We start from the raw sequence: 24666 nt of genomic DNA, 5'->3' as shown, positions 1-24666 counted from the left end.
AGCAGCAGGAGGAGGCGGTATAGGGGCCCATGGCTGATTAGGGGCCTGGCAGCAGCTATGTGAGGCCCGTTATCTTGCAGCACCCTATGTCAAAACATTTAACACACCAGCAGTGTGAAGAGACCTGAAAGTGGCACATGGCAGCAGAGTGTGGCGATGGAGACAGCAGCAATGGGAGGCCGTACAGGGACCCATGAGAGACTCTGGACCTGGCAGCAGCAGGAGGAGGTGGTATATAGGGGCCTATGGCAGATTAGGGGCCTGGCAGCAGCTATAGGAGGCCCGTAATCTGCCAGCACCCTATGTCAAAAAATTCAACACACCAGCAGTGTGAGGAGACCTGAAAGTGGCACATGTTTGAGGCATGATTCATGGCGGATTTAGTCAGTTGTGTCAGGAACTGGTGGTTTGAAATCCAGACTAATCCACGCCTGATTCATTTTCACAAACGTGAGTCTCTCCACACTTTGGGTGGACAGTCGTGTCCTCCGCGGAGTTACAATACCTCCTGCCGCACTAAACACGCGCTCCGATGCCACGCTACTGGCCGGGCATGACAGCCTTTCAAGGGCAAATTCAGCTAGTTGGGGCCAAAGGTCAAGTTTCGTTGCCCAGTAGTCAAGGGGATTGTCTACCTCGGTTGGCAGGGTGCTGTCCAAGTAGGCACAAGCCTGTTGTTTGAGCTCCTGCTCCAGGTCCACCTGATGCTGCTGCTGCTGCTGCGGCTGGTTAGTAGTTTCCTCACTGCGCTGGTGAAGAAAGCTACTCATCATCGACTGCAGACTGAGGCAGCCGCTGCTGGTGGAGCTGCCACTGCTCCTACCACCCCACCCCTCCCCTGCTGCCATGCCAGCGGAACGCGAGCGCACAGGGCCCACAGTGTCTGAGGATGGACGTTGGCGCACAAAGGCAGAGACCAACTGACTACATAGGTGGTTTTTATAGTACGTAATTTTGGCCTCCCTCTCAGCAGGTGTGAAAAAGGCCACCATTTTGGACCGGTAGCGAGGGTCCAACAAGGTGGACAGCCAAAAGTCATCCCTCTGTCTGATGGTTATTATTCGGCTGTCGCTACGCAAGCAACCGAGCATGCTATGGGCCATTTGTGCCAAGGAATGCGAGGGACTCCCTGCCTCCATCTCCACAGCATACTGCCACGGTGCGTCTGGGTCCTCTGTCTCCTCCTCCTCCTCCTCTACCAGATGCTCCTGCTCCTCCACTCCTGTCCGCTGAGTGGAAAAACCACCCATTTCACTCAATAATTCCTGAGCACAAATGTCCTCCTCTACCTCCTCCTCTTCTTCCTGTCCTGCCCCCACAGGGGTCATGTGGCGTTGACATCTGTGCGCCACGTCTACCGCACCCTGACCAGCCATTGTTAACAGCATTTGTTCCAGGACGTGCAACAGAGGAATGACGTCGTTCATCCCATAGTCCTGCCGACTCACGAATAGCGTGGCCTCCTCAAAGGGCCTGAGCAAGCGGCAGGTGTCACGCATGAGCTGCCAATGGCTGACATCTAAGTTACACAGGGGAGTACCTTTATCCGCTTGTAACATCAGGAAATCGGTGATGGCCTTTCGCTGCTCGTAAAGGCGGTCTAACATGTGTAGGGTTGAATTCCACCTTGTTGCAACGTCGCAGATCAGGCGATGCTGTGGAATTCCGTTCTGCCGCTGCAGCTCAATGAGGGTGTTCTTTGCGGTGTAGGAATGGCTGAAATGCATGCACAGTTTACGTGACATTTTAAGGATGTCTTGCAGTGGGATGGTGGATTTTAGGAACCGCTTGACAACCAGATTGAACACGTGAGCCATGCATGGCGCATGGCACAACCTTCCTTGACGCAGAGCAGACACCATGTTCTTTCCGTTGTCAGTCAACATGGTTCCGATTTTTAGTTTGCGCGGAGACAGCCATCTGTCGATTTCTCTGTTCATTACACTCAGCAGTTCCTCCCCTGTGTGACTACGTTCGCCAAGGCATACCAGGTGCAGCACAGCGTGACACCGTTGCGCCCTGCACATGTGATATGCCGGTCGGGTAATGGGACTTGGCACGGGGGTGGCGGCTGAGGACACGGCGGAAAAAGAGGTGGTAGAGGCGGACATGCTTGCTGGACCAAGGACGTGCAAACGTGGAGGCAAAAGCGTCGTGACCTGTCCAAGTTGCTGGTGCGGCTGTGCCGGCACCACGTTCACCCAGTGGGCCGTAAATGACATGTACTGTCCCTGACCGTAGTTACAGCTCCACACGTCGGCGCTGCCGTGCACTTTGGCAGAGACCGACATGCTCAAAGACTGGCCCACCATCTCTTCTACATGTGAATGCAGGGCTGGCACTGCCTTTTGGGCAAAGAAATGACGGCTTGGCACTCTCCACCGCGGCGCGGCACAAGCCATCATTTCTCGGAAAGGTGCTGAGTCCACCAGTTGGAAAGGGAGGGACTGCAGCACCAGCAACTTGGACAGGAGGACGTTCAGCTTTTGCACCGTCGGGTGCGTGCTCGAAAACTGTTGTCTCTTGGATACGGATTCCAAGAAAGACTGTTGACGGAATCCAAGAAGAGGAGTAGCAGGAGAAGGAGCATCTGAACGAGCGGAAGATGCCAATGAGCGACAACTCCCCTCAGCAGAGGTGTTGGAGCCTTGACTGGCTGATAGAGGGCGATTGACGACGTCGGGTGACGGAGCAAGTAACGGAGCGGGTGATGGAGCGGGGGCTGGGGCAGGCAGAACCGCCGTGTCTTTATCACGGTTTTCCCAGGCCACCGAATGGTGACGCTGCATATGCTGACGCAACGCTGTAGTCCCAACATGGGCCCCCTGGCCACGCTTGCATTTCTGGCCACATAGTCGACATACGGCTACGTTTACTTCCTCGGGCGGCTTGACGAAAAATTGCCACACCACCGAGTAGGAAACTTTGCCCCCGCTACTCTTCACTGGCTGAGTGCTACTTCCTCCGTGCGCACCGGCACCACTACTGGCCGTGGTGGTAGGCTGCAGTGGAGCTGGTGCTCTACTCCGTGGACGTTTGGCTCCACTGACACTGATGCGACCCTGCTGCCTCCTGGGCAACCCACCGACTGTTTCGCTCGCTGCCAAGCTGGCACCCTCTTCTCCTGATGATGCGGAAGAAATTGCCTGATGACGACGAGGCAGCCAAGTGCGATCAACCTCCTCATCATCAAGTACGGTCTCCGCCTCACTACTAGCCCCCTCGGCTGCGTCTGGGTCAGGAGACAGACCTGTCTCTAGACCGGCTACCGAGCCACTCTCCTCGCCAGTACTTGTTCGCTTGGCTGCTGAAAAGGCCGATGTCTCCCCCCGTTCCTGACCGCCCTCTGTTAGCTCTTCCTCACTGTACAGTGGGGCTGAGCCCACAGCATGCGATACTTCGCTTGGTGAGGGAACAGCAAAGGACAGGGGCAGGTAGAGGACACGTGATTTCAGTGGGCTTGCTCCCGGGCCATGCCAACTAACGGTTGTGTCTGACGTACCCACCGACCGTTGGCTGTAGGTGTCAGAGGTGACCTGGGAAGAGGAAGACGACCGAGCCAACCAATCAATGACGGCAGGGTTGTCGGTGGAGACACGACCGCTGGATGACACCGGGAGCACTGGCCTCTGGCTGCGAATACTGCTGCCTCGACCCCTTCCTCTGCTGCCACGTCTGCTCGCTCCTAAAACATTGCCTCCTCTGCCACTCCTCTGCATGTTGTCTGACATACTATTTAATTCAACGATTAGGTGTCCCTGAGTAACAATTCTCTGGCACTCAGTAACAATTCTGTCTGTCCCTGAGTATGAATTCTGTGGCCCTGAGTAACAATTCTGTCTCTGTGCGAGTAACAATTCTGTGTCTGTGCAAGTAACAATTTTGTGTCTGTGAGAGTAACAATTCTCTGGCACTCAGTAACAATTCTGTCTGTCCCTGAGTAACAATTCTCTGGCACTCAGTAACAATTCTGTCTGTCCCTGAGTATGAATTCTGTGGCCCTGAGTAACAATTCTGTCTCTGTGCGAGTAACAATTCTGTGTCTGTGCAAGTAACAATTTTGTGTCTGTGAGAGTAACAATTCTCTGGCACTCAGTAACAATTCTGTCTGTCCCTGAGTAACAATTCTCTGGCACTCAGTAACAATTCTGTCTGTCCCTGAGTATGAATTCTGTGGCCCTGAGTAACAATTGTGTGTCTGTGCAAGTAACAATTCTGTGTCTGTGCAAGTAACAATTTTGTGTCTGTGAGAGTAACAATTCTCTGGCACTCAGTAACAATTCTGTCTGTCCCTGAGTAACAATTCTCTGGCACTCAGTAACAATTCTGTCTGTCCCTGAGTAACAATTCTGTCTGTCCCTGAGTATGAATTCTGTGGCCCTGAGTAAGAATTCTCTGGCACTCAGTAACAATTCTGTCTGTCCCTGAGTATGAATTCTGTGGCCCTGAGTAACAATTGTGTGTCTGTGCAAGTAACAATTCTGTGTCTGTGCAAGTAACAATTTTGTGTCTGTGAGAGTAACAATTCTCTGGCACTCAGTAACAATTCTGTCTGTCCCTGAGTAACAATTCTCTGGCACTCAGTAACAATTCTGTCTGTCCCTGAGTATGAATTCTGTGGCCCTGAGTAACAATTCTGTCTCTGTGCGAGTAACAATTCTGTGTCTGTGCAAGTAACAATTTTGTGTCTGTGAGAGTAACAATTCTCTGGCACTCAGTAACAATTCTGTCTGTCCCTGAGTAACAATTCTCTGGCACTCAGTAACAATTCTGTCTGTCCCTGAGTATGAATTCTGTGGCCCTGAGTAACAATTCTGTCTCTGTGCGAGTAACAATTCTGTGTCTGTGCAAGTAACAATTTTGTGTCTGTGAGAGTAACAATTCTCTGGCACTCAGTAACAATTCTGTCTGTCCCTGAGTAACAATTCTCTGGCACTCAGTAACAATTCTGTCTGTCCCTGAGTATGAATTCTGTGGCCCTGAGTAACAATTGTGTGTCTGTGCAAGTAACAATTCTGTGTCTGTGCAAGTAACAATTTTGTGTCTGTGAGAGTAACAATTCTCTGGCACTCAGTAACAATTCTGTCTGTCCCTGAGTAACAATTCTCTGGCACTCAGTAACAATTCTGTCTGTCCCTGAGTAACAATTCTGTCTGTCCCTGAGTATGAATTCTGTGGCCCTGAGTAAGAATTCTCTGGCACTCAGTAACAATTCTGTCTGTCCCTGAGTATGAATTCTGTGGCCCTGAGTAACAATTGTGTGTCTGTGCAAGTAACAATTCTGTGTCTGTGCAAGTAACAATTTTGTGTCTGTGAGAGTAACAATTCTCTGGCACTCAGTAACAATTCTGTCTGTCCCTGAGTAACAATTCTCTGGCACTCAGTAACAATTCTGTCTGTCCCTGAGTAACAATTCTCTGGCACTCAGTAACAATTCTGTCTGTCCCTGAGTATGAATTCTGTGGCCCTGAGTAACAATTCTGTCTCTGTGCGAGTAACAATTCTGTGTCTGTGCAAGTAACAATTTTGTGTCTGTGAGAGTAACAATTCTCTGGCACTCAGTAACAATTCTGTCTGTCCCTGAGTAACAATTCTCTGGCACTCAGTAACAATTCTGTCTGTCCCTGAGTATGAATTCTGTGGCCCTGAGTAACAATTGTGTGTCTGTGCAAGTAACAATTCTGTGTCTGTGCAAGTAACAATTTTGTGTCTGTGAGAGTAACAATTCTCTGGCACTCAGTAACAATTCTGTCTGTCCCTGAGTAACAATTCTCTGGCACTCAGTAACAATTCTGTCTGTCCCTGAGTATGAATTCTGTGGCCCTGAGTAACAATTGTGTGTCTGTGCAAGTAACAATTCTGTGTCTGTGCAAGTAACAATTTTGTGTCTGTGAGAGTAACAATTCTCTGGCACTCAGTAACAATTCTGTCTGTCCCTGAGTAACAATTCTCTGGCACTCAGTAACAATTCTGTCTGTCCCTGAGTAACAATTCTGTCTGTCCCTGAGTATGAATTCTGTGGCCCTGAGTAAGAATTCTCTGGCACTCAGTAACAATTCTGTCTGTCCCTGAGTATGAATTCTGTGGCCCTGAGTAACAATTGTGTGTCTGTGCAAGTAACAATTCTGTGTCTGTGCAAGTAACAATTTTGTGTCTGTGAGAGTAACAATTCTCTGGCACTCAGTAACAATTCTGTCTGTCCCTGAGTAACAATTCTCTGGCACTCAGTAACAATTCTGTCTGTCCCTGAGTATGAATTCTGTGGCCCTGAGTAACAATTCTGTCTCTGTGCGAGTAACAATTCTGTGTCTGTGCAAGTAACAATTTTGTGTCTGTGAGAGTAACAATTCTCTGGCACTCAGTAACAATTCTGTCTGTCCCTGAGTAACAATTCTCTGGCACTCAGTAACAATTCTGTCTGTCCCTGAGTATGAATTCTGTGGCCCTGAGTAACAATTCTGTCTCTGTGCGAGTAACAATTCTGTGTCTGTGCAAGTAACAATTTTGTGTCTGTGAGAGTAACAATTCTCTGGCACTCAGTAACAATTCTGTCTGTCCCTGAGTAACAATTCTCTGGCACTCAGTAACAATTCTGTCTGTCCCTGAGTATGAATTCTGTGGCCCTGAGTAACAATTGTGTGTCTGTGCAAGTAACAATTCTGTGTCTGTGCAAGTAACAATTTTGTGTCTGTGAGAGTAACAATTCTCTGGCACTCAGTAACAATTCTGTCTGTCCCTGAGTAACAATTCTCTGGCACTCAGTAACAATTCTGTCTGTCCCTGAGTAACAATTCTGTCTGTCCCTGAGTATGAATTCTGTGGCCCTGAGTAAGAATTCTCTGGCACTCAGTAACAATTCTGTCTGTCCCTGAGTATGAATTCTGTGGCCCTGAGTAACAATTGTGTGTCTGTGCAAGTAACAATTCTGTGTCTGTGCAAGTAACAATTTTGTGTCTGTGAGAGTAACAATTCTCTGGCACTCAGTAACAATTCTGTCTGTCCCTGAGTAACAATTCTCTGGCACTCAGTAACAATTCTGTCTGTCCCTGAGTAACAATTCTCTGGCACTCAGTAACAATTCTGTCTGTCCCTGAGTATGAATTCTGTGGCCCTGAGTAACAATTCTGTCTCTGTGCGAGTAACAATTCTGTGTCTGTGCAAGTAACAATTTTGTGTCTGTGAGAGTAACAATTCTCTGGCACTCAGTAACAATTCTGTCTGTCCCTGAGTAACAATTCTCTGGCACTCAGTAACAATTCTGTCTGTCCCTGAGTATGAATTCTGTGGCCCTGAGTAACAATTGTGTGTCTGTGCAAGTAACAATTCTGTGTCTGTGCAAGTAACAATTTTGTGTCTGTGAGAGTAACAATTCTCTGGCACTCAGTAACAATTCTGTCTGTCCCTGAGTAACAATTCTCTGGCACTCAGTAACAATTCTGTCTGTCCCTGAGTAACAATTCTGTCTGTCCCTGAGTATGAATTCTGTGGCCCTGAGTAAGAATTCTCTGGCACTCAGTAACAATTCTGTCTGTCCCTGAGTAACAATTCTGTCTGTCCCTGAGTATGAATTCTGTGGCCCTGAGTAACAATTCTCTGGCACTCAGTAACAATTCTGTCTGTCCCTGAGTAAAAATTCTGTGGCCCTAATAACGTTTCTGTGGCCCTAAGTAACAATTCTCTGGCACTGAGTGAAAATTCTGTCTGTCCCTGAGTATGAATTCTGTGGCCCTAACTAGCGTTTCTTTGTCCCTAAATAACGATTCTGTGGCCCTCATTAACAAGTCTGTGTCCCTGAGTAATGGTTCTCTGTCCCTAAGTAACTTCTCTCTGTCCCCAAGTATTGTTTCTGTGGCCCTAACTCTGTCCCTGTCCCTAGTACAGAGCGGTCTGCCTCTGTTCAATGACTGCAGGCAAATGAAGATTTCCAAAATGGCCGCTATATATACCTCGACCATTACACAGTGCTGGCTGGCTGGCTGCTGATTGGCTGATGCGATCACATGTCGTTGAGGAATGCATTATGGGGCAGCGCGCCTTGTCTGCGCGCCTTCCCCGACATCCCCGCTCCGTCGCCGCACATGTCAGCCGCCATTTTCGGAAAAATTTCGATTCGCGCGTCCGAATTAGGCTGTTTTTCGGATTCGGCACGAATCGAAATTTTTCCGATATTCGACTCGAATTCCACTTCGTATACTTCGATTCGCTCATCTCTATTTGTGGTACTACTTTAAGGTTACAAGGTGGGTTAGTGTGTAGGTAATGGGGAGGGTTTGTGCTAGAGTTTTAAGGATTGTTAGTTTAATGGTTACACAGAGGATTATGGGGGGTAGGGGAAGGGGTGTTAAAAGTGTGTAACAGGGAAGCTACGTGTTAGGACTACAGAGAGTGTTAGTGTTAAGGTACAGATTACATAATAGGCGGGGCGCCTTTTCATATTAATACAAGGTACTATCGCCCATATTGTCAAATGAAATATAAGAGATTCCAAACAGAACTCAAAAGGGGAAAACAGCAATAAAAACAATTCTGGCATGAAGGGTATACAACTAAACAAACGTGAAATAGAACAGGTTGATCCACATGTTCTATTTCATGTTTGTTCAATCGTATAACCTTCATGCAAGAATTGTAGCTGATGAGATACGTTTTTATGATGTGTCAATTTTAATATGTGTAGCACCTTCCTAGTCAGCTAGGGGGAGCTAGACTCCAGTTGTTAGCAAGGAGGGCTAAGTAACAGCCTGGGTGTGATAGCTAGCAGGGATCAAATTGTGGTCAGAGCTGAGAGGCTCTGCAAACCAGCCCTCTGGAATTTGGAGAAAGGTCTGAAAAGCAGTAGGTACATTTGAAGAGTGGCTAGTCTGTACTTTTAGATGATCCTGACCAATCCCTAACAGGAGGCACGGCAAGGGGCCAGGACAACCTATAACAGTAACTGAGCCTGCTCAGCAGAGGAGGAGAGTTTGAGTGGAATTTGGAGATGCAGTGACGCTGAAGAGAGTAGCCTGGGAGCAGGCCATCCTGGGAGCCTTCCTCCTCCAGCCTCACATCTTCCTCTCTCCTTCTTCCACCCGACTCTCCAACTCCCTGCTACTGAGCAGACTCTAACAGCTTTTAAGGGAGTCCAGCCCCTTACCAACCCTCTTGTTGGGGATTGGCTGAGGTCCCTCAAAGGTGCAGCCAACCACTCCTCAGATCCACCCACTGCCTCCAAGCCCCTCCTCTGAAAGCCTCAGAGCAGGAGGAAATTTTAGAGGGGTTGGCCTGCAGAGTCTCAGCCCTGACACGCCCCTCTGGCTATTGCACCCGAGCTGCTGTTCAGCTCCTGTCTAACCCAGGGTCGGACTGACAACTCATGGGGCCCCCGGGCAATAGGGGATCATGGGGCCCCTGTGTCCTTGCTCAAACTCAAAAAAGCCTATGAAAAAGGTACCAGGGGCATCTCATGGGGCCCCCTACTGACCCCGGGCCCTCGGGCAGTGCCTGAGTTTTCAAATGGTCAGTCCGCCCCTGGTCTAACCATTAGGGATCTAGCTCCACCTAGTGTAACTAGGAGGGTGCTACATTGATTATTAAATTGCCAGCAGTGAAAGTTTAGTGTTGAAACAGAGGACAAAACTCACCTACCTTAGGAATAATGGACCCGTAGTCACCAGTTCTCAGCCAGTAAGAATGTGGAAACTATGAAATAAAAAAAAAATATAATGAACAATCAGGCATAATGAGAGAGAGACATGGGGATGCAGTAATCCCTGGCATAGCCTTTGAAGTGACTCAGAGCAGACCTAACTTTTTTAGGTTCAGACACTGGGCTAATGAAGGCCCCTTGAAGCCCCTTTAGGGAAAGGGAGCCTTGACTGCTGGAAGCATGGCGTCACCATGGATGTTAACCCAACACGTGGAGGTTAAGTGGCCCTATTAGTATTGGCTACAAAGACCTGAAGTGATGGGGTGGAGCCTGAACTCTAGAAAAGGGTTACGCTAGGACAAGTCCCGCTGATCTGAAGAGAGTCAACTGTCACTAGCGTTAACCAACCTCCTGCCCATTGTGATGTCTTGTCACATTTTTATTGTCGGTTTTGACCTTGCCAGCAGTTGACATTGCTTTAGAGCTGATTCACACATATGCGGTGCGGATTGAAGCTCAAGTTTCACAGCTAACTGAAACAGTAGTTGTTCACCGGTTTATGCCAGGTTTACATCAGGTTCAGGACAGGATTAGCTCTCAGGATTATCCTGTTCACACATTTTCAGTTTAGAAATGGTTCCCATAGAAGTCAATAGCCTGCAATCTGCACCTGAACTGGACCACACTGCTCAGAAATCAGAGATAACTCTTTTTCAAACTGCACTGAATCTGCACTGCCAGTGCTCTGGACATATGTGAACAGGCACCATAGGAAGCAATGTTTCATTACATGTCTTTCGGGATTGGATGCAGTTCAAACCGTATGGAATCGACATATACTGTATGTGAACCAGTACTTATGGACTATGCTCTCAACTTAAATTCTGGGGTCAGTCTAATACCTGTCTGGCTCTGATGGTAAGGTCAAGCCTCTTAGACTATATGAGTTCATTGGGTTTTGGTTGTATTGGTTGTCTTATGGGTGATCACAGTATAGCTGTGACTGGCATTGGTTATTCGGTACATTTGGAAAGATGTTACATATGGAAAGGTCAATAAAGCTGTGTCCTTGCCCTAGTTTTCCATCTAATCAACCTCCATGTCTTTTTGGAGAGGCAAAGGTATTGGTTTATTAGTGGGTCCTAAAATAGCCTATGCTTCTCAGCAGTCATTATGAGAAGATAGCATCATCAGCCAAAATGTAAATTTAATGTGATAATCAAATTCTGGGCAATTAATGTCAATTTTTTTAGAATACCAATACAATTGATTGAGGTGAGAGGAAAAAGATGCAATAAAAAGAGAGACATCAGTGTACAAAGTGAGGACAGACTTGTTTACAATAGCAATGGATGGATGGATGGGTGAACCAGTCTAGTTGAACGGCAGTGGCTTAAAACTCTAGCTGTAAATTATTGCTAGTTGGGGTTACCACCAATCCGAGGCTATTTGAAATAGAAAAAAGCAGCAAAACCCATTTACTGCACCATACTATCTGCCTGGCTATCTTAGCGCCTATTGGGTGGTGGCTCTAGATAGAAGACTGGTTTAACTTTAGAGGAATGGGTTTAGTATTGGAGTAAAATAATTTTGTGTTAATAAAAAAATTGTGAATTAGAAAAATGCAAGTTATCTTTACAGTTCTGATTTACAGAGCTAATTTGCTGAAATCAGAATTAAATTTCTCTTTTTTTCTTGCAAACACTTTAAAATTGTTATATTTCATGTGTGTTCAATTGTATACCCTTCATGCCAGAATTGCAGCTGATGATATATGTTTTTATGATGTGTCAATTTTAATATGTGTAGCACCTTCCTAGTCAGTTAGGGGGAGCTAGACTACAATTATTAGCAAGGAGGGCTGAGTAGCAGCCTGGGTGTGATAGCTAGCAGTGGTCAAATTGTGGTCAGAGCTGAGAGGCTCTGCACACCAGCCCTCCAGAATTTCCTCCTGCTCTAGAACTTTGGAGAAAGATCTAAAAGCAGTGGGTGAATCTAAAGAGTGGCTAGTCTGTAGTTTTAGAGGATCCTTACAGTTCTGATTTGCAGAGCTGATTTGCTGAAATCAGAATTAAATTTCTCTTTTTTTTGCAAACACTTTAAAATTGCAAGATATGAATTGTGCTGGCATGCAAAAATTAACGTCTCATGGCTTGTTCATAGAGGATGTATAGACATATTAGCAGGGCCTCTAAGATTCTTGGTTTCAGCATTTCTGGTTGCGTAGCTCAGAGGTCATAGGCTTTCCACCCCACCCACTTAGCTCTTATATTATGCTCCTATAATTGCAAAAGGGCAGAGACCATTACTGCACAGAACTATTTGGCCCCTTCCAATCCCGTTCTGTGTTTTTCTTTCTTAAACACCCGGTTCCTGACAAAGAATGAAAATACCATACTTTCTAGAGAGAACTTCCTATAAGTGGATTATCTGCATCACTTGTAGCAGCACCTTCATCTTCTCCAGTTTGTGCTGAAGACCAGACTAGGCAAGATGGTATATGGATAGTATAAAATACAGGCAATATAATGAAAGAGATAAAACAGTTTTGCATATAAAGTATGCATGTACAGTTTTTAATCTGTAATTTAAGAGTGTTTGCACTAAAAAAAAGTAGTTCTGCTTTAGCTCTACAGAGATACAGATTAATCACTTTTTCAAACCAGTTACCAAATTTAACACCATTATTTACATTTTTTTAAATATATAACCAGAAGAAAAAGCATAGAAGGCAGATGCAGCTCTGAAACTAGCTATGTAGTGCTATTTAAATACTGATTTTGATAATGTTCTCTGGTACTTACCTGCTTTTGGGTAAGTGTCAGTTTGAGAATATCTGACATGAAGTAAGACTTTCCTACATTATTAAAAAAATATTCAGACAGTCCAACCAAAACCATAGACAAGCTTGTATCAGGTAATGTGATAGGTGCTGTGTTGGGGTCTTCTACCAAAGCCCCAGAGTGTTGGATGCTTCCCTGTATAAAAGACAATTGTTCATAGGTTAATAACACACATTGCTACTTTGCCCATCAAATTAATTATATCATTAGCAAAAGTACTCTACATGGTTACTGTCTTGTATTGTAGAGTTTTATATAAAGTCATGTTTCTGCTGTAAAATAATGGAAAATGTGTATATTATTTCTATGCTTGATAGTGTTTAGCACCAAATCCCCATCCAGAAAAAAAATCCAGAAAAAATCCCTTTGGAAAAAGATTGTTGTGTAATGCTTGTTTCTACCTTGTCTTTATCAGAACCTTTCAGTTCATTATCACCCCGAAATGTATTAGTTCCATATCTTTAACCTACAATAGTTAATTGTATTTATTTTTATGTTATGTACTCATGGATTTTCTGACATTTTGTAATGTATTGTACTAAAGATTGAACCCTTAGATTGCAGTAAAGATTTAGCATCTCACTGAAGACATATCCGGAGGATCACTAGAGATTTGGTTTGTCAGGCCAACTATGAGTTGAACAAGACTGAAAAAGCTGGCCAAACATTGGTAGCATTTTGTTCCTTTTTTTTGCAAATAAATCCCCCATCCACACCATAAGGAGGGAACCTGTTGTGCTGGCTAGTCTGACAGCAGCCTGTGCCAACTGTCAGACTATCCAGCTGCTGTTTGGCAAACAATTTTCCTCCCAACTCCTTTCATTTTTCAATCATAAGATGTTGGGTGGGAGGGTGCTGAAGTACATCAGGATTCGGCTGAAATTCACTTAGTGCAACCTTACTCAACCAAGGGTGCCTTCAGGCCTTTTCAGAGGTGCCTTGGCAATATGCTTAAAAACTGTCCAAAAATTGTATACAAGCCAGCAGGTGGATCAAGCCTGTCTTTTAGTTACACAAAGCCACAGGTTTTCATTGCGCACTTTAACAACCTGCCAGCTGCCGGTATCCTAACAACCAATTACATCATTAGTTGATAAGGAGGGCATTGGGCGCCTTCACAGCATCCTTGTTTGCTCCTTCCCTGCCCCTCTCTATCAGCAGTGGGGTCGCATTAGCTGCATGAGGGAGAGACACTAAAGGAGAAACACTTGTATACTAGTCAGTACCAGTTTGCAAAGGAATATTTGCTTTGGAAAAATAAATCACCTCTAATATTGGGTGTCCTATGCGTGTGGATGTTGCTGCATTATGTAAAACTATTAGAAAAGGTTTTTACATTTTAGAATTGGGTGCTTTGAGATTGTCCATAATTTTAAAGGGTGCCTTGACTGAAAAAAAGTTGAGAAACAATGACTTAGTGTATGGCCAGCCTAAAGCTGAAGTTTAGGTATAGGGTTTTTGTTTTAGTTATATTGCTCCAGCTTGGAGCAATGTAAGTATTCAAGTACGATACCTGTAGAATCCTTGTGGGAGCTGGAAATCACTGTAGTTGGCTCTGCTAGCTTTCAGGTCTTATAGTCACTGCTTTGTGAACACTGGAGGTTGCTTGCTTGGCAGGGATGCCATTCAGGGAACAATTTGCATTTTACGCAAAGTAAATGCAAAGCATTCTCTGACTGAACAAGGTGTAGAGGCCTCCTGTATTCAGTAAACAGTAGGACATCCACTATGTATGGGACCCAGAAGCTAGTGGAGATCACTGGAGTAGTGGTGCCTACTACAGTGATTTCCAGCCTCCAGGGGGATCCCACAGGTATGGTACATACATACCTACATTGGTCCAAGCTGAACCAATACAGATGTAAAAATTGCCATACCTAAACTTCAGCTTTAAGCAGAAAATATATTAAAAGGAATGAACACAAGATGGAAAGCTGATCAGTTATAATGGGCACACAAATTTTGGCTTAGGTTTTTGGATTCCAATAATTTGCATGTTTGATTCAAAGCTGAGTATGCTGAGTATAGCAGAAGTATAGTTAGGCACAGTAACTTTTTGGTATAATTAAATTGTCAGCACTAATATCACTGTCAGAGCAGCATATTAACATTTATCTACATTATAGTATAATTTTTATGTAAGATTTAGGTTGTGTTTTAGTGTTAGATTTACAGTTAGGTTGAAGTCAAACATTCAATTTAGGTGTTGGGTTGAGGTTCGGCAACTCAGGACTGTTCTTCACTTTCAATTATTTAGTTTTTAAGTATAATAAATGTACGCTGAAATAACACAGTGCTTGTACTAAACCTAATAAAGCAAGAAAATATATGTTTTAAAATAGATTTGCTTTAAGAGTTACCTTCAAATTTAAATCAATACAGGTTTTCTGCACAAGTGGAGGGGTTATCAGAGAGTAGTCAATTATACTGTTTCCACCTAGATTTGCAGTGACTGAAAGACACAGAAGAGCAAATTCAGGAAAATATATGGGTGACTAAAAATTTCTAAGGGGCATATTTATAAAGAAGTGAATCTGACATTTACCAGACATTCACTGTAGGTGAAACTTCTAGATTCATGTGTTTAAAATTACAGTGACTTTATTACGGCATTCTCATCTCCACAGGCGTTCCATTGGTGGTACGATAGATCCTTTATCAGGTTATCTGACTTTCAAAGAGGAAGATCTTATATCACCTTTGAGATGCTACGCATACTTTTTGATATCCCGCTTCGTGAATATTATCATTATCGACAAACTAGACATTTTTTTAACTCACATTTTGGTCTTATACCTTCATCTCCGATTTCATTTTTCGAACGTATTAGCCATGACTCTCCTAGGGGCAGGGGTCTTATTTCAGATTTGTATTTTGGTTAGTTCCTTTCCCTCTCCCCCTCTTTATAAATAGAAATGGGAGGCTGATAGTGGTATCACCTTTTCGGATGAGGAATGGGATTCCATGGTGGATAACATGCGTAATTGCTCTAGATCTCTTTCTGTCCGTGAGACAGCCCTCAAAGTAATAACCAGATGGTATTATACCCCATCTAGACTACACATCATGTATCCAGGGATGTCCTACCTTTGTTTCTAGGGCTGTGGTCTTGCCGGTACCCTAGTGGATATATTTTGGGCCTGCCCAGGCCTCTCCTTAGTGTGGTGCAAGATCTCTGAGATGGCCTCTGCAATGGTGGAAGCCCCGGTGCATCTGTCTATGCAGTCCTGCCTACTAGGAGCTCATATCTTGGGAGTTCAGACTGAGGTTATGAGGCTAATCCATACCATTTGTATATCCACCCTGTGGGCTATTGCCCTACACGGGAAATCTCTCACGGTACCATTGGCCACTTTTCTGCATAGAGTTGATGCTGTGATGCTCATGGAAAGAATTCATTATACTTTATTGGATAAGATGCACTTATTTGATAGAAAATGGGAAATTTGGAGAACTCATAGACATTTACTATATGACTAAGGAACACCCATGTTTGGATTGCTTGAGTTACTTTATTGGTAGCTGTATAACTCTGCCTACCTCTCTACTTATATTGCTCATGTACCTAATTTCTTTTCTCTCTTTTTTTCTTTTCTCTCTCTTTACTCTGCATGATTGTACCTTTTGAAATGTGGTCTACAGCTGTGCCTTGTTTCTATTTTATACACTGTTTGAAGCTGTAATGCCATTTTACAGTCTATTTCTTGAAAAATAAAATCGTTTGTAACCAAAAAAAAAATTAGAGTGACTGATTCACCACCAGTGAATGTTTAATTTACTGCTTTATAAATATGCCTCTTAAGCTTATCATAAAAACAAGGAAAAAAAAACAATATAATTTTTTTTCTACATAGAAGTATAATATAAATCAAATGCACAAGAACATATCTAAATTTATAAATAAAAGCAATGTCTTCGCTAAAAACAAATTCTTCCTCTTTCACCTTCAGCTGCTAGAAAATAACATCCCCCAAGCGTTTATGAATCCACAACAAAATATTCAGTGCCAAGAGAAAGTATGTGAACTCCTTCAAATTAACTGGGACAAGGGGGCACTCTTTACGTCTGGAGGAAAATAAATGTAATCTCCAAACACGGAAAGGTTTCTTCACAGTGAGAGCTGTGAAAATGTGGAATAGATTCCCTCAAGAGTTGGTTCTGGCCAGCTCAGTGGATTGCTTTAAAAAAGCAATCTGACTGGGCAACTGTTAAAGGTGCCTTTTCTATTTTCTGAAGCCAGAAAATTTTACTTTGATACTTAGGGTCATTGTCCTGCTGGATCAACTGCAGGACTTCTCCAGAGCTTCCCCCATGCTCTGGAACTCACTTCCCCAATCCATCAGATTGTCCCCTACCCCCCTCACCTTTTGGCGCACCCTGAAAACTCATCTCTTCATGGAAGCCTACCCACCCTCACCTAACAGCCGATCCCCTCCACTCCTCACTCCATTCCATCCCCCACAGCCATCTCCTCCTGTATCACCATCCCCTCCCTCCTAGACTGTAAGCTCAAAAGGGCAGGGCCCTCTAACCCTTGTGTATCGTGTATTGTTTTGTTACTGTATTGCCTCATGTCTTGTCCCCCATTCTAATGTACAGCGCTGAGCAAACCCTTTGGCGCTATATAAATACTCTATAATTATAATAATAATAATCACCCAACTTCTGCTAAGTTTCAGCAGTCAGACAGCCATCCTGACATTATCATGTAAGATATTTTGGCAAACTTGAGAATTAATTTTCTCCTCGAAGGTGGCAAGTGGTCCAGACTCTGAGGCAGTGAAGCAAGCCCAAATCATGATGTTCCCTCCACCATATTTCACCACTGGGATGATGTTTTGATGTTGGTAAGCTGCTCCCTTTTTGTGCCATACATAATGCTGAGTATTCTTCCTGATCAATTCAACTTTTGTTTCATCAGTCCACAAAACATTTTTATAGTAGTGTTGCCATTTGCCAAGGTGCTCTTTGCCAAACTTCAGGCACACAGCAATGTTTTTTTTTTGGAGAGCAGCGGCTTCCTCTGTGGTGTTCTGCGATGGACACCCTGCATGTTCAATGACTTACGTAAATCACGGTAGTCTCATGATTCATGGTAGACTCATGAACAAGGGATGTTTGTCAGTTCCAGTGATGTCTCCAAGCCTTCAGCTGTTACTCCTGGGTTCTTCTTTACCTCATTGAGGATTCTGCATGGTGCCTGGGGAGTCATCTTGGCTGGGCACACACTTCTAAAAAGCGTAGTCGTAGTACTCAACTGTATCCCTTTCCAGCCCTATACTTTTGGGCCAGAGACTCAGAAAGTAATGAAGATGAAGAGACAGCATGACAGCTAGACAGGTGGGCTTTTTCAGTAGAAGCTACTTTATGTGGCTGCTAGGTCTCAACAACAGCTGTCAATGGCAGCCAAAGTCCTCACTGACGATTGGTAAGCAATCAGATTGGTTTGCAATCATTTGATCAATATGTCAGCTCTGACATAGTAAATGCATGCAAGTTGGAGGATGCTTTGAAAGAGCTGAGAGCTTACTACCTGCAGATGAACACTGCCACCTTCTGGCCGTAGTTTCCAACTTCAGCATCAGCTATTTAATAGTGTAACTTTAAGATGCAGTTGCATTGTTAAAAATATTATTACATTAAAGAAAAACTAAAAAACATTCTTTAAAAAAAAAATGTTTGCACATTGTCAGACTATAATTAAAATAGAGCTTCCTTTTATTTGAACAGTGTACCAAATAAAAGTACATTATAAAGTAAGTCCTTTTACTGCAGTCTTTTATTTGTAGTTTTGCTTACAGGGAATCTGTAATAAACAATTGAAACTGCAATTGCTGACTTGCTTTTTGAAAATATAAGCTCTGTGGTCACTGAGTGGGCCCAATGGCTCTCTGAGAAAAGAAAAAGTATGCAAGTCCTGACATTATTCTACCTTTCCTGAGCTGCAAACCTATTTGGAATCTTGGGTCCCAAAATGAATGAAGCCAAGGGCAGCCTGGCAATAAGGATTTGCAAAAGAAGGGCAGTGATGGCAATCTTTATACATTTCTCTCCATTGAAGCCCTACTGGACGGATAGTTAAAAAAGGGGACTACATTCCAGGTGCATCAGAATAAAAGGCATGCAAAGTCTCATGGTTTGTTTTTTTCTGGAAAACAGCCACAGCCTGAGCAGAAAAGCCTGTCTCTTATCAGCTTGCTGTAAAAAAGGACCTTTGGTCTATGTGTAGAAGCAGTGATCTCTCTGCAGAGGTCTGGCACACCCCCTGCTGAGATGTTGTTATTATTATTATACAGTATTTATATAGCACCAACAGTTTGCTCAGCGCTGTACATTATAATGGGAGACAGTACACGAGACGGCACAGTGACAATACAATAATACACGAGGGGTTCATTACAAAGGGGGACAGAACATGTGACAGAACAATACCAATACAATGCAAAACATGAGGGGATCGAGGGCCCTGCTCTTTCGAGCTTACAATCTAGGAGGGGGGGCATAGTGGTACAGGAGGAAATAGCTGTGGGGGATGGAGTGGTTGGAAGAGTTGAGGAGATCGTCAATTAGGTGAGGGCGGGGTAGGCTTCCCTAAAGAGATGGGTTTTCAGGGTGCGCCTAAAGGTGAGGGGGGTAGGTGACGATCTGATGGATTGGGGTAGTGAGTTCCAGAGGATGGGGGAAACCCTGGAGAAGTCCTGGAGATGGGCATGGGAGGAGGAGACCAGGGAACTAGAGAGTAGGAGGTCTTGTGAGGAGCGGAGAGTACGTTTTGGGTGGTAAATGGATATCAGGGAGGTGATGTAGTTTGGGGCAGTGTTGTGAACAGCTTTGTACGTCAATGTTAGTAATTTGAATTTTATTGGGCAATCAGAAGCTAGTAGAGGGATTGGCAGAGGGGGTGGCAGACACGGAGTGGTTAGTAAGGTGGATGAGTCTGGCCGCAGAATTCATGATAGACTGAAGCGGGGATAGTCTCTGATGAGGTAGGCCGGTGAGGAGGGAGTTACAGTAGTCAAGTCGTGATATGATAAGGGAGTGAATGAGTTGCTTTGTAGTTTCTGGGGTTAGGAACGGACGTATTTTGGAGATGTTGTGGAGGTGGAGTCTACATGAATTTGTCAGCGATTGGACCTGGGGCTGGAAAGACAGATTGGAGTCTAGAATGACACCTAATACTCTGGCTTGCGGGTGGGACTGATGGTGGCATTGTTGGTCGTGATGGAGAAGTCGGGGGGGGGGGTGCGGGCTGGGGGGAAAACTAGGAGCTCGGTTTTGGAAAGGTTTAATTTGAGGAAGTGGAGTGATATGTGATATGTGATATGTGGTTCAGAAGGCTAGTGATTCGAGCGGAGACTGAAGGGGTGAGGCGAGGGGTAGAGAGATAGATTTGCGTGTCATCGGCATAGAGATGGTAGTTGAAGCCGTGGGAGTGTATCAGTTGGCCACGGGAGGAGGTGTAGATGAAGAAGAGAAGGGGCCCGAGGACAGAACCTTGAGGGACCCCAACAGAGAGGGGGAGTGGGGGGGAGGTGGCAGCGTTATAGGTAACACTGAAGGAGCGCTGTGATAGATAGGAAGAGAGCCAGGAGAGAGCGGAGTCTCTGAGGCCAAGGGAGTATAGTTTTTTGAGGAGGAGGGGATGGTCGACTGTGTCGAAAGCCACGGAGAGGTCAAGGAGTAGGAGCACTGAATAGTGGCCATTAACTTTGGCGGTTAGCAGGTCATTGGTGAGTTTGAGTAGGGCGGTTTCGGTGGAGTGTAGGGGACGGAAGCCAGACTATAGGGAATCAAGGAGATTGTTGTCGGTGAGGTGGGAACATAGACTAAGCGCTCAAGGAGTTTGGATGTAAATGGCAGCAGGGAGATGGGTCTAAGGTTGTTTAGGTCAGTGGGATCCAGGCAGGGTTTTTTAAGTATCGGAGTGATGTGCGCATGTTACAGAGGGGAGGGGAATGCGCCAGTATAGAGGGAGAGATTAAAGATGTGAGTGAGGGAGCGTAGGATGGAGGAGGAGGGTGATCGTAGGAGTTGTGTGGGGACAGGGTCAAGGGGGCAGGTGGTAAGACAAGCTTCAGAGAAGACCTTAGTGACCTCTTCAGTGGTAGCAGGGTTGAAGGAGTGGAGTGTTGAGGGGGTTTTAGTGTGAGGAATGTTGAGCGGGGTGGAGGTCTGGGCAGTGGCGAGGTCGAAGGAGAAGAGTGTTGAGGGGGTTTTCATGTGAGGGATGCTAGGTGGGGCGGAAGTCTGAGCAGTGGTGGTGTCCCTATGAATTGGAAGTGGTTAGCAATTTCGTGGGTGGTGAGTGAGGTACTGAGTGAAGCTGGGGGCGGAGAGAATAAAGAGTTAAAAGTAGAGAAGAGCCGGTGAGGACTGGAGGAGAGGGTATTGATGAGGGTTACAAAGTAGGCTTGCTTGGCAGCGTGGAGGGAGGAAGTGTAGGTGAGGAAGGCGGATTTATATTGGGTGAACGCTTGTTGGGATCTGATTTTGTGCCATAGTAGCTCTAGCGCACGACTGCGTCGTCTGAGATTTTTGGTATGGTCATTCTACCAGGGTTGAAGTGGTCGGGGTCTAATGCTTCGTATGGTTAGGGGTGCTAAGGAGTCAAGAGCGGCTGATAGCGAGTTGTTATAAACAGTAGTGGCCAGGTCAGGGCAGGACAGGGGAAGGATACTGTTGTAAAGTTGGTCAGCTGCAGAGTGGATGGGGGCAGGGTTCAGGTTGCGGACGTTTTCGGCTGGTGATAGTTTGACGTTTGGAGGGGTAGATGTTAGAGGACAAATAGACGGAGAAGGTGATGAGGTTGTGGTCAGAGAGGGGAAAGGGGGTGTTTGTCAGGTTGTGGGGGGTGCAGAGATGAGAGAAAACAAGGTCCAGGGTGTTCCCGTCGGAGTGGGTGGTGGACTGTATGCACTGTGTGAGTGCAAAAGAAGAGGTTAAGTGGAGGAGTTGGGATGTAGCCGGGTTATTGATGTTGATAGGGTTAAATCTAGAGCTCTCCAAACATCAGGGGGCATGAGTTTTGCTGATGATAGTGGTATAGGTGTGACTCAGCATGGGGCATGTTGTATTTCTTCAGAGAGACTGCTGCTTCCACACAGAGACTAAAGACCCTTTTCTACAGCTCACTGGCAGGGGACAAGCTTTTCTATCTAGACCGTGATTCCTTTCTAAAGAAAACAAACTGTTAGTATTGCACACCTTTCGTGTTGATGCATTTGCTAAACTTCAAATTCAGCTGGGCATAAACAAAAACTTGTGTTTAAATATTGAAAACACCCCTGCAACTTACTCAATTCAAAAAAGTTAATTGCAGAGTAAAAAAAAATACAGAAAAATGCATGTTAAAAATGTTGGTGTTGCATATACAAAAGTGTAAATGACTGGCGTTTTAGGGCTTCTCCACATGGGTGGCTAGGGGGTGGTAAAAGCAAGTGGTTATGCCACAGTTTTACTATCTCCAGACCACCCACCTGAAGAAGGGCATGTAGCTGCTCAGGGCCATATGCATGCTGTGACCGCGATGCTTTAGTTCACTTCTCTGGCAAAAATTAAGCCACATGTCATATTTGGCAGGTGGCACCACCGCCAAACATAACCCATTTAGGTTTATGAGGACCCGCTACAACTACCTTGCAACTGCATGAAATGCACACAGTTGCCACACAGAGATTCAACTTTTTTTGGATTAAAGTATATGTAAGCCCTCACCTTGTAAAACATCCCATTCAATTTGAAATAGAAATGAAAGGCAAAACATTTGTGTATAGATATAAAAAAAACTTTATAAATACCTCTTTTCCCCTTTTATATAAGTGATCACATTTCCTCTGTTCTACTGTTCTTAACTGCATAAGGAGCTCAGAGAGCTGAGGGAGGAGAAGCAGAAGAACACGGGTCTTCCCAGTGAATGGATGTGCACATGGGGAGTGGGGGGGGGGGCGGCTTGTGTCAGCACAAGTGTACAAGTCTAATCATTGGAGGAGAGCACATTGAGGTCCCAGCACAGCTAGAAAACTGACCATAAAGATATAAGCATGTCAGTGAGCACAATAGGAGAAAGGAAAAAAGACCTGCTAGCACTAAAGGACCACGCTCTGTATCCTCAATAGAACAAATGTAAAAATTAGCACTGCACCTTTTTTTACACTTAGAAAACTGACCATGCTGTGCTGTCATTCCTAGTGTGGTCAGTTTTTAATAGGAAAACAGAGGGACTGGCAGGAACGCCAGGAAGTTCACACAAAGGAAGAAATACAAAGAGAACAAGATTCTTTCTCATACAAGTACATATTGGGCTTACATATTTTTTAAAACAGGTGGTAAGGAGGCGACATGTGAGAATGATCCTTTACTGTTCCCAGTTTTTACCACTAGATGATGCTGTGCTTTCTAAAATGAAATGGGTCCGCTATGAAGAGCTGCAGCATGAGATGTATTTCTACACTTTTGACATCAGAGAGCTGGTTTTGCATTCCCATTGACTTGTATGGGGAGATAAGTTGTTCCAACACAGAAGCAGTGAATTCAATTTTATTTACTCTAAAATAAAACTTTACACCGTTTAGTTTCTTAGCATTGGCCAAGTTTCTGTCTTTCCTTTGTCAATTCAGATGTTAAACAAACAAAACTGGTAGTCATTGTGGTTTGGCATCACATCACCTAATACATCTTTCATTGAACACAGGAGATAACTGAGATAACTGAAATAATCTCCTAGAACAGGATGTTGCATAACTTCAAGGATCAATTACTTTGGCAAAGTGAACATAAAGTTTACGTCTACTACACTTAAATCTGTACTTTAATCTCTGCGCAATCTTTTTTAGATCTACCAAAAGCAATTTACTTCATTAACATTAAAAAGTGCAGTACTTTTTCATGGTAATTATTTTTAGATGGTATATGCTTGCTCTGGGGACACTCATGCATGCTCACTCCCATGCCGGCCCTGTATGGCCATAAGACATACAGCAAAGCGAAACAAAAACGAGAAGCACACCTCAGTAACCAAAATTTATTGAATACAAAATGATACTCACAAACAGCGAAGTAAATCAAGCATGTAAGTCCTCAAAGGAACTTGAAAGTTAGGAAGCCTGCGCGAGTCCCATCATAGGGGTAGACACTTAGAGTACAGTTGACGCGTTTCGAAGGGCCTCCCTTCTTCATCATTCATTGCTCTTCGAAATGAGTCAGCTGTACTCTGAGTGTTTACCCCTATGATGGGACTCGCGCAGGCTGTTTGTGATTAACATTTTGTATTCAATAAATTTTGGTTACTGAGGTAATGCGCAAGGTTGGTGCGCTTCTTGATTTTGTTTCGCTTTGCAGTACTGGTCGGGCTTCACCAGCCTTGTTTGGAGCAGCACAACCCTATACGCACTGGTGGTCGAATCATCCAATTCTGCTTCCATCTATTCGCCATCCACTTGGGTCTCAGAGCGTAGGAGAGTTTGTTTTTGGTCATAGGACATACAGAGTGCAACTCAGCCCTGCCCCCTGCACCCTCCTCACTGGCTGCGATTGACAGCAGAAGGAACCAATGGCTACCGCTGCCGTGTCTCAGCCAATGAGGAGAGGGAGACTCGGGGGAATCACTGCTCTTGTGCACATCACTGGATCATGATCAGGCTCGGGTAAGCATTGGGGGGCTGAGGGGGAAGCTACACACTGAAGGTGTTTACCTTCATGCATATAATGCCTTTACAACCACTTTAAACCACAAGAGTTTTGTTCATCATTACGTTTTCTTTATACTGACTTTTCAAAGTAACCAATTCAATTATTTAGTGGTCAGATGTGTGGTTTACTGCAATATAACACTTCTAAATTGTACATTTCTTCATAGAGGTGTATACTGGGTCAAAAAGATGGACCAATGAGGAGAAAATAGGGATGAAGGGATTTGGTTCAAAATAAGGGACAGTCCCCCCAAATAAGGGGCAGACCCTCCAAATCAGGGACAATTGGGTGCTATAGTATTTCATATATTTTGAGAGCCTCCAAATAATCCCTTTTAAACCCAATCTGACTCAAAATGTATGGAAGTTGGTAGATCTAAAGCAAATTGTACAATAAGATTGTAAAGCTCCCAACTGTCTCTCATTTGGAGGGACAGTCCCTCTTTTAGAACAAAATCCCTCCATTTGTCTTTCCTCCTCAACTGTCCTTTTTTCGTCTGAAGTACAG

General features: G+C 44.7%; 1 protein-coding gene across 1 annotated transcript in view; it reads right to left on the bottom strand.

Moving 5' to 3' along the window:
* Positions 1-24666, bottom strand: part of LOC149465847 (bactericidal permeability-increasing protein-like) — a 60434-nt gene that overhangs the window by 22881 nt on the left and 12887 nt on the right. The window contains exons 7-9 of the mRNA XM_089673448.1: positions 14832-14923; positions 12433-12606; positions 9628-9681 (exon numbers count right to left, since the gene is read on the bottom strand). Coding sequence (XP_089529574.1) covers positions 9628-9681; positions 12433-12606; positions 14832-14923 — 320 coding nt within the window. The remainder of the gene's footprint in view (positions 1-9627; positions 9682-12432; positions 12607-14831; positions 14924-24666) is intronic.

The sequence above is a fragment of the Staurois parvus genome, unplaced genomic scaffold, assembly GCF_062004578.1.
Source record: "Staurois parvus isolate SC_StPar_1 unplaced genomic scaffold, SC_StPar_1.0 ptg000137l, whole genome shotgun sequence".
In the NCBI taxonomy this organism is placed as follows: Eukaryota; Metazoa; Chordata; class Amphibia; order Anura; family Ranidae; genus Staurois; species Staurois parvus.
This window is presented reverse-complemented; position numbering and strand designations above follow the sequence as displayed.